Source organism: Mus caroli, unplaced genomic scaffold (genome assembly GCF_978045245.1).
Source record: "Mus caroli unplaced genomic scaffold, Mus_caroli_1 scaffold_16, whole genome shotgun sequence".
NCBI classification, from domain to species: domain Eukaryota; kingdom Metazoa; phylum Chordata; class Mammalia; order Rodentia; family Muridae; genus Mus; species Mus caroli.
Window position 1 is genome coordinate 49,990,454 of NW_028227271.1, and position 16,620 is coordinate 50,007,073.

Genomic DNA, 16,620 nt, shown 5'->3' on the forward strand with positions numbered 1-16,620 from the left:
AAGAACTCAAGAAGTTAGACTCCAGAGAAACAAATAACCCTATTAAAAAACTAGGTACAGAGCTAAACAAAGAATTCTCAACTGAGGAAACTCGAATGTCCAAGAAGCACCTAAAAATATATTCAACATCCTTAGTTATAAGAGAAATTCAAATCAAAAAAACCCTGAGATTCCACCGGACACTAGTCAGAATGGCTAAGATCCAAAACTCAGGTGACAGCAGATGCTGGCAAGGCTGTGGAGAAAGAGGAACACTCCTCCACTGTTGGTGGGATTGCATGATGGTACAACCACTCTGGAAATCAGTCTGGTGGTTCCTCAGAAAATTGAACATAGTAGTAGCTGGTTCCTCAGTTCTTCAGCTATACCACTCCTGGGCAATGCGAAGAATATACTCCAACATATAACAAAGACACATACTCCACTATGTTCATAGCAGCCTTATTTATAATAACCAGAAGCTGGAGAGAACCCAGATATCCTTCAGTAGAGGAATGGATACAGAAAATGTGGTACATTTACACAATGGAATGTTACTCAACTATTACAAACAGTGAATTCATAAAATGGATGGACTAGAAAATATCATCCTGAGTGACTTTACCCAGTCACAAAAGAACACGCATGGTTATGCACTCACTGATAAGTGGATATTAGCCCAAAAGCTCAGAATACCCAAAATCCAATTCACAGATTACATGAAGCTCAAGACGAAGGAAGACCAAAGGGTGGATGCTTTGGTCCTTCTTAGAAGGGGGGAACAAAATATTCATGGGAGTAAATATGGAAACAATGTAGGGAGTAGAGAAAGAAGGAAAGGCCATCCTGAGTCTGCCCTACCTGGGGACCCATTCCATATATAGACAACAAACTCAGACACTATTGTGAGTGCTTGCTGACAGGTGCCTGATATAGCTGTCTCCTGAGAGGCTCTGCCAGAGCCTGACAAATACAGAGGTGGATGCTTCCAGCCAACTATTGGACTGAGCATGGGGCCCCCAATGGAGGAGTTAGAGAAAGGACTGAAGGAACTGAAGGAATTTGCAACTCCATAGGAAGAACAACAATATCAATCAACCAGACACTCCCTCCCTGCCGCTGAGCTCCCAGGGACCAACCAAAGAGGACACATGGAGGGATCCTTGGCTCTAGTAGCATATGTAGCAGAGGATGGCCTTGTCAGGCATCAATGGGAGGAGAGGCCCTATGAAGGCTTGATGTCCTAGTATAGAGGAATGCCAGAGTGGGGAAGCAGGAGTGTCCGGGCTTGTGGGAGAACACCCTCATAGAAGCAAGGGGAGGGGGGACTAGATAGGGGGTTTCCATATATGGGAAACCAGAAAGGGGATAACATTTGAAATGTAAATAAAGAAAATATCCAATAAAAAAGACAGAAACATAAGTAGAAGAAATCTATAGAGAAGCCTCAGTGAGAGAAATAGATCCACAAATAGAAAGTAGCAGTACAAGGAAAGCCCATTAGCTTCTCTTTATACAGATCCTCTTCAAAATGCTCTCACATTAGCAAACTTTGCCAAAAATAATTTTAAAAAGCTATACCTTTTCCATTCCTTTATAAATGCAACCTGAAGACCCCTTCAGCTCCTTGGGTACTGTCTCTAGCTCCTTCGTTGGAGACCCTATGCTCTGTCCAATGGTTGACTGTGAGTATCCACTTCTGTATTTGCCAGGCACTGGCAGAGACTCTCAGGAGACATCTATATTAGACCCTTGTTATCAAGCTCTTATTGGCATCTGCCATAGTGTCTGGGTTTGGTGATTGTTTATGGGATGGATCCCCAAGTGGGGCAGCCTTTGAATGGTCATTCCTCCAGTCTCTGCTCCGAACCTCTCCTTGGGACTAAACCACCAATCAAAGAAAACACATGCTGGGACTAGTGGTTTTAGCTGCATATGTAGCAGAGGATAGCCTAGTCGGTCATAAATGGGAGGGCCCTAGGTACTGTGAAGGTTCTATGCCCCAGTATATGGGAATGCCAGGGCTAGGATTGGGAGTGGATGGATTGGGGAGCAGGGGGAGGGGATGGGGAATTTTCAGAGGCGAAATTAGGTAAGGGGGTCACATTTGAAATGTAAATAAAGAAAATATCTAATAAAAAAGAACACTGATATAAAATTTAAAAAACACAATCTATAAATTCTGTCTTAAGTCCTTCATTATCCAAATTTGTTGACAACATCTCTTCCTTAGTAATGGACCATCTGGTTCCTGCTACTACTTTCTAATTGATGCCTTGACATATTATTTAAGCAATGCATTCTTACTTAACTTCATATTAATTTCCACTACTTAATTTGACTAGGCATATTTTGTGAAACACTTGGATATCAAGTGTCATTAACAGTGTCAATTTCACTTTCACATTCATTGAGCAGATACCTGTTGTATTTGTGCTTGGTTGGCTATCCAGCTCTATGCTGAGCTCAAAGGAATTGAACATTGTATTTTAAAAACCTGATCTGTGCCTAAGATTTTGGTGGAGAATCTCTGAACAATATCGTTTAATGTTGTTGAACAAGTGAACCTGTGTAAAGATCAATGACTCTGGAGCTAGGACCCTATCCCATACATCTATGAGACATCACAGATGGATTCAGTGTAGTTGGTTTCCTTTCCAAGGCCCCTTCCTTACCCTATACTTGTATTCACTCCTAGAACCAGGAGAATGTTGGGGAATATGCAGTGATAGGATGGATTGGGGTGACTCAGTAGATAGACACAGAGACTCTGTGATTCTGGACATTATCTGTACATGCACGTACGTGTTCTGAATTAAAATATTAGAAAGTCAGGAATAAAGAACAACAGGAACCTGCATGCTCATGTAGTACGGACAATAGTATCACAATGGCATTTTGTCACCTCTTAACAAGGTTAAGAAAAAAAACTATAAAAATTATCAAACTGGGAGTTCATTTTTTTTCCTATTTTACGTTCTTTAAAAATTGATTTTTTCCATACAATATATTCTGATTACAGTTGTCCTCCGTTGACTCCTCTTGGATCTTCTCCACCTTCCCACTCATCTAAATCCACAACATTTCAGTCTCTCCTTAGAAAACCAACAGGCTACTGCACCCAGGGAAGCTGGTAGGCTAACTGCAGATCATCCCTTGTCCCTCCACTCCCTCAAACCCAATCCTCCAGTCCCACCTCCACTTCTAAAGCAGAATACTTGCTGTGGTCTCCCCTTCCCCTCTGTCTACTTCCCAAGTGGAACACATAGAAGTTTCTCTCCAAAGCTTCCTTTGCCACATTCATGGCTTCATGCAGGTAGGCTTTTTGTCTAACTTCATCTCTCCATCTATTCCTTCAACTCCATCCCTCATTCTGATCCCCAGCTCTGTATCAAAACAGCAGTTGAAGATTCTCCTCTCAGACCCCATTTTCAGGGGACTAAGCAGAACCTGATGAAATGTTCTGCTTTTCTCCCTTCTGTGGACCTAGGCCCCTCCCCCAACCCATCCCCAATACCTTAAAACACATTTACCTGGAAGCTTAAATGGTCATACCTATCAGGATTCCAGAACAATTTTCTTCTAGACAATACACAGCAACACCTCTCTCCTAAGAACCAGAGAGGATAATAGAAATCAAGGAAAAAACACTGGAGAGAGAGAGAGAGAGAGAGAGAGAGAGAGAGAGAGAGAGAGAGAGAGAGAGAGAGAGAGAGAGAAATACCAGCACCTTGAATTATAATCGTCCTAAATACAGAAGACTAGATGCTAGCATAAAAGCACAATCAGTAAAAGCTATGACATCATGTCTCTACTAGAGTCCAGCAACACTACAACTGTGGGACCTGACTACTGGAATATAGCTGAAGCACAAGAAAAAGACCTTAAAACAGCCTTTATGAATATTATAGAGGTTCTTAAAGAGAGAATGAATAAAACAGTCCCAGATGACTAGATGCTAGCATAAAAACACAATCAATAAGAGCTAGGAATATCATAGAAGTTCTTAAAGAGGAAATAAATAAAACAATCTAAGATGTGTAAGAGAAAATTTAATCAACAAAGAAGAACCTGTGGGAAATTTGGAAATGAAAAATTTAGGGACTCAAACAGGAACCTCTGAGGCAGGGTTCACCAAAAGAATATAAGAGATGGAAGAGGGAATCTCAATCATTGAGGCTGTGATAGAAGACATGGATCCCTTAGTCAGAGAAAGTTAAATTTGGAAAATCCTGTTACATAATATCTAAGAAATCAAGGCACTATGAAAAGACCAAATCCAAGAATAATAGGTATAGAGGAAGGAGAAGAAACCTAGGTTAAAGGCAAAGAAATTTTCTTTTGTTTTTGTTTTTTGAGACAGGGTTTCTCTGTATAGCCCTGACTGTCCTGGAACTCACTTTGTAGACCAGGCTGGCCTCGAACTCAGAAATCCGCCAGCCTCTGCCTCCCGAGTGCTGGGATTAAAGGTGTGTGTCACCACGGCTGACCAAGAAAATATTTTTAACACAATCATAAAAGAACATTTCCTTGACTTAGAGAAGGAGGTACCTATCAAAATACAAGAATGATACAGAACACCAAACTGGGATAAAAAAAAGCAGTAACATAATAAATCGAACCAATAAATACACAGGACAAAGAAAGAATTCTAAAAGCTTCGAGGAAAAAAGACCAAGTAACATATAAAAATGGACTCAAACTAGCACAAGATTCCTCAATTATAGAATGTAAAAATCAGAAAGAACTGGACACATGTTCTGAAGGACCATAAGAGAGCAAAGATGCCAGCCCAGTCTACTATACACAGCAAACCTTTCATTCACAACAGACAGAGAAAATAAGATATTCCATGATGAAACCAAATTTAAACAATATCTTTATATATAAATCCTGCCCTATAGAAGGCACTAGAAAGAAAACACCAAGCTGAAGATGTTAACTATACACAAGAAACACAGATAATGAATAATCCTAAAGCAGTAAATCAAAAGAGGGAAAACACATACACATACCACCACCACCACCACCACCACCACCAGCAGCAGCATAAGCAGTGCCACCACCACCACCACCACCACCACAACAACAAAAATAAGAGGAATCAGCAAATCCTGATATATCTCAACATCAGTGGATTCAACTCCCCTGTCCCCCAATAAAGAAGACAAACTGCCAGAATAGATGTAAAATCAGAATCTATCCTTCTGCTGTATCCAAGAAACACACCTTAGAAAATCAAGTATAGATACCACCTCAGAGTAAAATGATAGAAAAAAGTTGCATCAAACAAACAAACAAACAAACAAACAAACAAAAACCCAAACAACAACAAAAAGATCTATGGTCAGGTAGCTCAAGTGCAGAATATATCAGACTTTCAAAGAAAAGTTAATGCCAATATTTCCTACATTGTTTCACAAAATAGAAACAAGGAATATTGCCCAATTTGTTCTATGAGGCTACAGTTACCCTGATGCCCAAACCACATAAGTTCCAGTAAAAGAGAGAGAGAGAGAGAGAGAGAGAGAGAGAGAGAGAGAGAGAGAGAGAGAGAGAGAGAGAGAGAGAGTTACAGAATTACCAATTTCCTTTGTGAGCATGGGTACAAAAATTCCCAACAAATCCAAGAACATTCCCAAAAGATCATCCACTATGATCAAGAAGTAGGTTTCATCACAGAGATGCACGGATGCTTCAACATATGTAAATAGACAAATGTAATATACCACATAAACAAAGGAAAGATTAAAAACCACATGATTATTTCATTAGTTGAAGAAAAGGTATTTGACAGATCCAAAAAAAAACTTTTATGATAAAAGTCTCAGAGAGATTAGAAATACAAGGGACATACTTAAACACAATAAAGACAGTTTACAGAAAATACACAATCAACATTAACTTAAATGGGAAGTCAAACAAGTTCACTAAAGTTAGGAAAAGGAAAGGTTGTCTACCCTCTCTATACCCATTCAAGACCTAAAGTCTTAGCCAGAGCAATAAGCAAAGGAGATCAAGGGGATACAAATTGGAAAGGAAGAGGTCAAAGTATCTTTATTTGCAGGTGATATGAGAGTACACACAAGTAAACTTAAATTGCTCAGGGAACATCTATAGCTGATTAAACACTTTCAGCAAAGTAGCTGAATAAAAATTTGAGGGCAGGGAGTTGGGAGTGGTGGGTGGGTAGGGGAACACCCTCAGAGAAGAAGGGAGAGGGAGGATGGGATGGGAGTTTTGGGAGGGGAGGGGACTGGGCAAGGGGATAACATTTGAAATGTAAATAGAAAATATCCAATAAAAAATTTTAACTCAAAAAACTAGTAGCCCTGTTATATGCAAATTACCAAAGACTGAAAAGGAGATCAAGGAAACAACACCTTTCATAATTACCTCAAAAAAAAAAAAAAAAAAAAAAAAAAAAAAAAAAAAAAAACACCTCTATCTTGTGGTAACTCTGACCAAGCAAGTGAAAGGCTTGTATGATAAAAACTTTCAGACCTCAGAGAAAGAAATTGAAGAAGATCTCAGAAGGTGAAAAGATCTCCATGCTCATGCAGTTGCAGGATCAGCATAGAAAAATGGCCATTGTATCAAAAACAACCTACAGATGCAATGCAATCTCCATTGAAATTCAAACTCATCAGAAAAATGCAAAAACAAAACTACTTTGAGAATTTTCTTACACTAGTCAGAATGGCAAAGACCAAGAAAATTAATGACAAATCATGCTGGTGAGGATGTGAAATACGAAGCCCATATCCATTGCTGATGGGAGTGCGAACCTGTACAGCCTTAATGGAAACCACTGTGGCAGTTCCTCAGAATGATGGGAATCTATCTACTTGAAGATCCAGCTATTCTACGCTTGGTCATAATCCCAAAGGATGCTTCATGCTACCCCAGAGGCACTTGCTTCCACTGCTGCTCTATTCATGATAGCCAGATATTGGAAACAACCTAGATGGCATTTCAACAGGAGAATGGATAAAGAAATATGTGGCACATTAACAAAAGGGAATATTACTCAGATGATGAAAGAAATGAAATCATGAAGTTTGTAGTTAATTGGATGACACTAGAAAAAAATCATTCTGAGTGAGGTAACACATGCAGAAAGACAAATATGGTATTTGTTTGCTTAAATGTAGATATTAGCTTTTAAGTCTTCAATAAGCAAGCTACAATGGATGTTAATTTTAACCTGGAAAAGGAAATCTCATTTTCGGTCTGCTGCAGTATATAGGAAAGTGGACCATGTTCCCTGCATCGTGACTTTCCTAGCTTCCTGGCAGTAGGTTGTTCCATGTGTTCAGCACTGGCTATGCCACACAATACTTGAAAGATGGCCTGCCTTGCTCTTGGATGAATAAGCTGAGCAATAAGATGACACTGGTAAATTAATATTTCCAGATGTCCATTTTCTAAGGGGACTTTCAGTGTAGCCTCCCACATATTGCTATGTCCATCTCACTCCATATTAAGTTTGAAGAGATATATGAGTCTCATATCTTTCCTTGCCTTGTCCATAGGTGGCCCAGAATATGGTCCAATAACAAAGAGGTGGCTTTAAGTTTATTTTCTGAATGGTATTGTTTTTCCTAGATAGGGCTTCATTTTAGAACAGGGAAAGCACCACTATTGAAAATATTGTTTTACTTCATCAAATACTACTTCATATGATGTCAGCACTTTGGCTCACACCAAGTAAACAAATCTAGAAGAGCTTGAATGCAAGGTGTAGTTGGTGTCACTTGGTCAACGAAGTTGGTATCAGTGGTTTATCTAATCTTCCTTATTCAGGCAGGGCTAGTTCTTCTGATGCGACACGATTCAATTAATAGATTAAGTATCAGTGATGCTTATATAAGCATGGTGGTCATGGTGGTAAGGAGGGAGAATAAGTCAGATTTTATTTCTTTTTAAAACACTTGCCCATAGCAGTTCAGTGGAACCATAAGCAAAAGCAGTGCCTGAGTTTTCTTCTCTTTTAAACAAGGGCTGTGATCCCCATACATGTCAGCAGCGCTAAAAATAAAATAATGGATGAGCCCTGTTGTAAACTCTAAGTGATGTGCATATAATTTGCTAAAAAGATACAAGTATTGTCAAGTGGCAACAAGAGACCTGAAATGATGCTTACTGAGTTCTCAAATCAAGCACAATCATAGTAAATAACTCCCCAATATTAAATTATTTACATGACATTTCACTTGACTATCTGGAGTTCAGAATTTTACTGCATGTATTTACAATCCAACCCTAAAAGAGCAAAGATAGCTATAAAATATAATTTAGAAGACTTTTATGATAGGATAGAAGATTGCAGATCAAATAATTTGATGCATAAAAGCAGGCAGACTCATTAGGGAATGAAATGGCATGAGCTATGACGGTTGATAAAAGCATTTTTAAAAAGTTACCAGGTTATACAAGTGAAGTTCCAAAGGCTAAATGGAGAACAAAAAGAGATATAACTTGTTGCCTGACCTATGCCTCCCAACAGTGGGTGGAGAAGAGCAGAATGTGTTGTCCAGGGTAGACAGTAGCTGATATAATGCTTCATGAAGAAGGAAGAGGTGGAGGAAAGGAGAAGAAGAAGAAGAAGAAGAAGAAGAAGAAGAAGAAGAAGAAGAAGAAGAAGAAGAAGAAGAAGAAGAAGAAGAAGAAGAAGAAGAAGAAGAAGAAGAAGAGAAGGAGGAGGAGGAGGAGGAGGAGGAGGAGGAAGGAAGGAAGGAAGGAAGGAAGGAAGGAAGGAAGGAAGGAAGGAAGGAAGGAAGAGAAAGAAAGGAGGAGGAGGAGGAGGAAGGAAGAAGGAAGAAGAAGAGAAGGAGGAGGAGGGAGAGGAGGAAGAGGAGGAGAGGGGGGAAGAGAAGTATATATACTAAGTCTTTCATGTGGCTCAATTCCTTCTTCTTCACAGTGACACCATGACATAGGTAGAGAATTCTCTTCCCACGTTGCAGGTGAGAAAAACCAGGCTTTGATATCATTTGCCCCAAAGCTCATTTAATCCCCATTAAAAGCCCACTATTCCCACTTTAGGAATAAATGATGTTAAGTCCAGGTGGAAAAGTAGAGAAAGGGAAATGCAAGTGAATGAAAAGTGGGGTCTTGGAATTGTGTGCCCTGGAAGACTGAAAGTGAGTTTGAGGTGGGACTAGCAGCTAATATGAAGTTCCAAAAAGGGGCAAAAAGTTGTGGTCTTCCCAGGGGGAGGTGCATTTGTAAAGCCAATTTGTTAAACCTATAAATGAATGTTTGGATGGAAGTGGAGAGAAAGCAAGCTTATGGTGACTGGGAAGAGCAACAGAAGGGGGCAGAAAAAATAATCATAACTGAGATACATGCTAGAATTACCTTTGTTTTAAAATAAGCTTTTAATGTGTATGACACCCATCTCTCCCATTTACAGTTGAGGACACCAAAAGTTTTAGGCAGCAAGGCTATTTATATACATATATGTATACATATTATTATGTATACATTTATAATATGTACATATATGTACATATATACACACATATTCATATATAACACGTATCCATATATTATATATAAACACATATATAATTATTGAAGATCTCAAATTTAAAATCATACACACATCTATATCTATATCTATATCTATATCTATATCTATATCTATATCTATATCTATATCTATATCTATATCTATATCTATATCTATATCTATATCTATATCTATATCTATATCATCTATCTATCCATCCAAAGCCAACAAGTTTTATCAATATGCAAGAGCTTGTTGCTATGGTCTCAATCAGAGATTTGTACATACAGAAATAGTTACATAATAGAATTAGGGAGAGGTACAGAATAAGGATTATGCCTTTAATAAAATGAAACAAATAACTTTTAGAATCACTACCATTCACCGCCCCCGATTCATCTTTATACTTTGATGAATGAGGGTTTTATACTTCTCCTCTTAACCTAGCTTTGAAACGTTATCTTGGCATCTACTCAAAAGGAAATGGGGGAGGGAAAATGGTCCCAAACACCCTCAGTGTGGAATCTAAAAGTTAAAGGAACCAAACTACTTGCTTACATGCTCTGTGAAAGTCACTTGCGAAGACCAGCAGCTTAATGTGTAGAGATGACCTCATCAGTGTGATCCTATGTCATGCTACACATTGATCTCATAGACCTCTTTTTCTAATGCTAACTTGTCAATCCAAACAACCACAACACACCGTGAGGTCATGGATAATGAAACAGGATGGGTGAAAAGGTCTAGGTTCTCAACTCTACTTAGAACTTTTCCACCAATGCCCGTGAGACTGGCATGACATTAGGATGCCTCACTAGACTTCAAATTCACAAAACTGGGCTCAAACCAAATGATCATTGAGAGTTGCCTGGCAGGTGATATACGTCTAACCTAAGGAGATGAGAGATTCAAATTCTCCTGGGCATATCCAATTATTTATATGAGGAAGTAATAAGAACCCTTCTTCTTCCTGGAGGTTGAGAATTATTTGGAGAAATAACCAAAATTGCATCAATTCTGCAATACAGAGCCACATTAAATACTAAAAAGGATAACCAAATATATGTCCCTTTTCTATGGTTAATCAAATTTTCAGGAAGAGCTTATTCCTCCCCATGGGGGTGATCTTCACCCATCTTCCCTCACAACATGTCCTCTCTTAGTAAATAAAATAAAATAAAATAAAATAGCTGTGACACCCATATGCCATACATGTATTGCTTTGTGCTCAGATGTGTGTGCTCCTCTCCCTATGTGTGAGTTCCACAGGGATCAATGAAAGTTTTAAGTAAAACTCAAATCAGCTAGCTTCTGGCTTCATACAATACTACATCGCACTCAGCATGGTTTGAGGGCCATGGTTCTGGCTAACTAGAGCATTCAGCAGGCTGACTGCAAGAGAGAATACAAATGGAGCTGTGTTGAACCCAAGTCTAATGTGCCCTTTCCCACTCAGTGGCATCACACTAGTGACTCTGTACCTCTGAACTTCAGTTTCGTTATTTGGCCAATGGAAATTATATATCCTTTGCCAAGTTTATTGAGATAACTAGAGGGGACCATGGGGCAAAGTACGTACATAGTTTCAAATGACAATACTTTATTTAGCATGTGTTACTAGAGTAAAATAATGCTTACTTCCAAATAAATGAAGCATCAGTTTTAATGATTAATGAGGATATATACGTCCTTTAAAAATACTTTAGTGTCCAATATCACCAACAGACTGAGGTGATTTGAGTTCAATGTCCTGTGACAATGAACAACCAGTTATTATCATCAGAAGGTAGCCAGTGGATGTATTTTTAAGTGTGATATAGGACAACTACAAACTAAACTATATCGTGGAATGACTAGACTTAGACACGAGGCCAAGCAAATTCAAGAATAACTTTAGCTCTAACTGAACTTGGGAGCTCTACTTGGCTTTTCTAAAGATTATTTCCTCATACATATGCCTAGGATATTGATAATAGATATGGGTAGTGTGAAAATTAAACAGAACAGTGTATTCAAACTTGACTTGCAGTTTGCCAAGCACCTACCAAATACCCCTTACTGATTTAAAAGTCTTTAAAGTTTTTATTTTTTTTTCATCCATGTTGTTTACAACTAAAACCACTAGAGGTCAGACTTTCACATAAATTGTAAAAAGGCTGCAGTAGGAGGGATTAAAAAAAAGAACATTTTCTGCAAAACAGTATAAAATAAACATTTCAGGTATAGAAAGAAATATAATAATGGTGACTTTTAGCAATGAAGTCTTGGCAAGTAGAATGCTTAACCCCCATATTGTTACTTGGTGCATGTGAGAGTCAGGCAAAAGAAAGAAAAGCCAAACTTGTTAAATATGCATTTGTGATATCTGTACAAGGTTAGTTTATGGTGACTCATATATCTTCAAAATAAGAAACATATATGATGAAGGCCAAGTTTTCAGATAAAGAAGCTGAACCCCGAGAAGATCAAATAGAAACTAATGATTTTTCCTCTGGTAGGATGCAATTCAGAAATGATGCTAAAAAGAATGCCTGTCTATTGAACAGCATATTCTATAACTGGATAGTGCTTCATCTGCAGGTCTGAATAATTTATTTAGTTCCCACTCTCCCGAACAAATTTAGAGTTACATTCCCTTAATTATCTGTTTCTCAGAGAATCTGGAAATTTCTGAATACAGTATTGCTGTGCTGGTAAACACAGAAATGAGATGATTATCCATGGAGGAAAGATACTAAGGAAAAAAAAAAACTATAACTTGGCCCCTTAAAATGTCTCCTTGGCCATCACGCTGTGTTTCCCCCTTGCAAGGAGTGCAGTATTTAGACCTGCCTTCCTGGAGTCGGGGAGGGCCTATTGTAGATCTTACAATGAATAAGAAGGTCCCGTGTGTGTTCACCCCTAGTACTGTGCCTAGGACAGAGGAAAGGCATTAATACACATTGCAGAGGTTGCTGCACTGTGAAGGCAGATACAAGTCAACTAGGAGCTCAGCCAGAGCTTGTAATCCATTTCCAAGCTTGCTACCTAGAGACAAGTCCTGAGATGAAATCTTTATCGTACCTCAAACCTGTGTTATCTGACTTGGAGCCTAGAACTTGGGAAATATTCAGTATGATCTGGAATCATGGAATCTCTTTACTGAGAAGGGAACTTAGAATGCCTGTGGTGTAAAGACTGCATGCTCCACTAGAGGAAACCATATTCGCATCTAGAAGATGTGAGACCATGAAATGCGGAGTTCTGAGGCACTGTCTCAGCATCTCCTTCAAAGCACGCTTGGGGCTCTACCCTTCTGCACCAGCTTAGAATCTGTTCACAGTTCTCTCTGGGCTCAGCAAGAGAGGCCAGCTTCCGAAGTTTAAAACGGTACTTGAATCTCTAATAAGAAGACTCTACCTTTGTACTAGGTGAAGACATGACTAAGGAAGACTTATGGATGCTACTGGTTCTCCATAAACTCCACACTAAGTTGAAGTGATAAAATGAAATAAAGTTGTTTAATTTTTTTAGAAGGTAGATGTCTTGTTTTTTATTTTCTCTTATAAAGACTTGCATTGTTTCTCATCAGGTAGATGAGGGTCATCCTCAACTTAAAATTCCCCTGCTTCCACCTCCTGAATGTTGTGGTACCTGGCTGATTTTGCAAAAATTTAAGATTTTCACTACATATTGCATGCGGCCTTTGGAAAGCCAGAACTAATGAATGTTTTTCTTAAGCTCATTCGGCAGACTTGTTCCTGTCAATACAATTTCTGTTGTCATCTGCTCTGCAGTATCATGCCCAGGTCCCAACTCAATACCCTCTATGAAAAACAACTTATCTCTTTATTACTTATGACACTAATATATTTAGTGTACTGCTGTGCCTAAGATGGGGACTTAAAATATAGAGTCAATGTCTAGTAGTTGAATTGCAAAGGACATAGTTGTTGGGTGGGAATGTGTTATGTTCAGGGTATTTAATTAATAGCTTCTCGTGCATTCTTATTCCTTTGTAAAAATTGCAGCTTTTCTTCAAGGGGAAAAAAAAACATCAACTAGATTCTCTCAGTTGCACATTTGAGGAAGCCTTCAATATCCAGTCTTCAGGACACCACAGGGAAAACGCAATTTCCTTGTATTCTGAGAAAAGTCCAGTAATAGACTTGAGTAAATACTATTTCTAACCAAAACTTTCCTCTCTGAACATTTGCCCTTACATTATTCATTTATTCACCAAGGAAATGATTTGGAAGCCCCAAGGTCTCACTGTGACTCCCTCCATTTATTTTATGGTATCAAAGGTTAGAAGCTGGATTGCAATCACAGGAGAAAATTAATTCAATGATTAAGAAAAAAATGCACTTTAAGCAATACACATTTAAATAACTGACAAGCATCGAGCCATGTTTCTTTCCTTCCTTTCTTCTTTTAAATCTTTTTTTTCTATTTGAGATTTTTAGCAGCTACAATTCTTCCACCCAATAGCCTCAGGAAGCATAGCATGAATTACTAATAGAACAGAACCAATCTGCAGTGCAGTGACCACTTTCAGAACAAAAGGGTAAGAGCTGACACAAGGAAAACAGATTTATTTAACTGCATGCCCACCCCTCCACCCAAGGAAAAAATATCAACAACAACCAGTGCTAGAAGGGAATTTGGACCTTAGACCTTGACTCTACTTGGGGAGGGGGGAAGCAATATTTTACCATTCTCCACTGAAGGCAGTTGACCTCAGAGATTCCACTTTCAAATAAAAATATTCATTTGTATTCTACTTTGGATCTTTAGTTAAAAATAATCTTCCACATTGGAACTTAGGAAACCATTAATTACAAAAGATATACTCCAGAAAAAAAATTGCTAGTTAAATTTCTCTTTAGAATCAATGTGAGTGAGGAAAGAGAGGAAGGAAGGTAGCTCTAGAATAAAGGAAAGTGGTCTAACCAAAAGGTTATGAATCCTCACCCCCATCTAAATGCAGTGGAAGAGTGTCTCAGGGTCCTCAGTGTTCTACATCACACTTCTATCCTAGGATTCCACCCTTTTCCACCTTCTCTAACTTACAATCAAGGGAAGCCTATAGGAAATAACTAATAGTCTACTGATTTGCAAAATAGACAGGAAGTCAGAGGAAACTCAGAAAGAGGGGGAGAGAAGCCACACAGCAGCTAGGGTGGCTTTGAGGCGAGGAAAGAGATCCATATATTGTATGAGGTTTGAGGTTTCTTCCTCACCTTTAGGTCCTGGTGAAATGGTATGTGTGGCACAGACTTCTGCCGCAGATCGACTATCAACATCCAGACCCAGACACTGAAAGTGCAAGAGAGCTAGCAGCAACAGGATGGATAGGTTGCTTCGAAGCAGGACTCTAAAGCCATTCATGACTGTGATTCTTCAACAGAGGGTCTCCAAGACACACGAAATAAACAGCATTATTTTCTTTTAAGTAAAAGCTTCTGCTAAAAACTAAAACAAGGAGGTATCTGGAAAGTACATTCCAGAAATGGCTGCAAAGTCAAGCAAGGAGGCATTCCCTTGGTTGTTTATTTTCTCAGGATCCCAAATGGACCATACATTGTCCAGACTGTTTCTTTTCCAATGACAACAGTTTATTGAAAATTATCTCTAAACTAAACACTCAGATATTCAGGTCAGTGCAAACCTCTCCATAAGCAGAGAGGACAGAGCTGACTGGTGTTTAGACCTCCAGCTCGCTATGTAGTTTGCATTGAGTTGAATTCCAGGAGTGATGGGGAGGTTGTGACCTGAGATTTCTGCACATTTTGCAAACATCAGGCATGGCTTTGAGTTTCTCATAATGGAGTGCTTGTGACTGAATGTGGCAGTTGATCACAGATGTTGTTAATAATTTCTATGACATACCTCTTTCTCTTGAGAGCATAAATTACCCTGAGAGTAAGCTCCAAATGAATGATTTTTTTCTGTAAGTCAATCTGGTAATAAGAATGAAAGCTATTAAAAATGCATATAATTATGTTCTGGCACTTGTCCTTCTAGCACACTATCTCAAGGAAATAACATAAAATGAAGACAGCTTTATTTGGAAAATGGGACAAGATAGGAAGAGACATGATTTGTCTCTCTCCACAATAATAGCTGACAAGTTATGGTGAAATACAAATATGTGCGTATGATGTTTGTAGCAAGTTCTTTACTTAATTGTGGAGAAAGTGTCTAATTATATTTCTTAAATGACAGATGATTTTTATATAGACTGTATGGATTTGAGACAGACGTGTAGACATTATGATGATCGAGGTCTCTGTATTTCTCTGTATATCTGTATTCTCATCTAACAGTGTGTTTCACTAAGAACAGTCCAGATTTGATTGTAACTTATTAGAAAATTAGAATCAGTCATTTACATTGAAGAGACCTTTTCTATTCTTTGTAAAATTTGTGTTTCTCTGTCTGTATCTTTCCATGTCCCTACCCCTCACTTCCTTTATAGCCCCTTTCCCTCTTCCCCATCTTCCTCCTCTTCTTACCCCTCCCCCTCCTCCTCCTCCCCCCCTCCTCCCCCCCCTCCTCCTCCTCCTCCTCCTCCTCCTACTCCTTCTTCTTCTTCTTCTTCTTCTTCTTCTTCTTCTTCTTCTTCTTCTTCTTCTTCTTCTTCTTCTTCTCTCTCTCTCTCTCTCTCTCTCTCTCTCTCTCTCTCTCTCTCTCTCTCTCTCTCTCTCTCTCTCTCTCTCTCTCCTGTGTGAAGAAGTCAACATTAGGTGTCAATCAAGTGCTTGTTACCTTACTTTTTGAGATAATGTCTTACTGTACCCAAAACTTGCCAACTTGGCTAGGGTGACCAGCCAGGAAGTTCCTAGGGCTTCCTGTTTCCATACCAAGCACTGGGATTACAGATACTGGGATGCCACTGTGTCCAGCATTTTTTTTTAAACATGGGTAATGGGTATCAAACTCAGGTACTCATTCTTTTATGGAAAACACTTTACCAACTGATTTATCTCCCTAGGCTCTTATATTCTTTATTATTGAGTTATTATATTAATAGATCTACTATATAGAATTGGATAAAAGGCATTTCGAAACCATTCCTCGGTTTGAAAATGGAATTCTTACAGGTATGACTGAGATAGTCCCTAAGAGACATCATTACAAGT

General features: G+C 38.7%; 1 protein-coding gene across 1 annotated transcript in view; it reads right to left on the reverse strand.

The window, feature by feature from the left end:
* The window catches only part of Colec10 (collectin subfamily member 10), a 64,078-nt gene extending 49,034 nt beyond the window's left edge, over positions 1-15,044 (reverse strand). Inside the window, exon 1 of the mRNA XM_021183145.3 lies at positions 14,719-15,044. Coding sequence (XP_021038804.1) covers positions 14,719-14,866 — 148 coding nt within the window. The 5' untranslated portion in view covers positions 14,867-15,044. The remainder of the gene's footprint in view (positions 1-14,718) is intronic.
* Between the last annotated feature and the right edge of the window lie 1,576 nt (positions 15,045-16,620).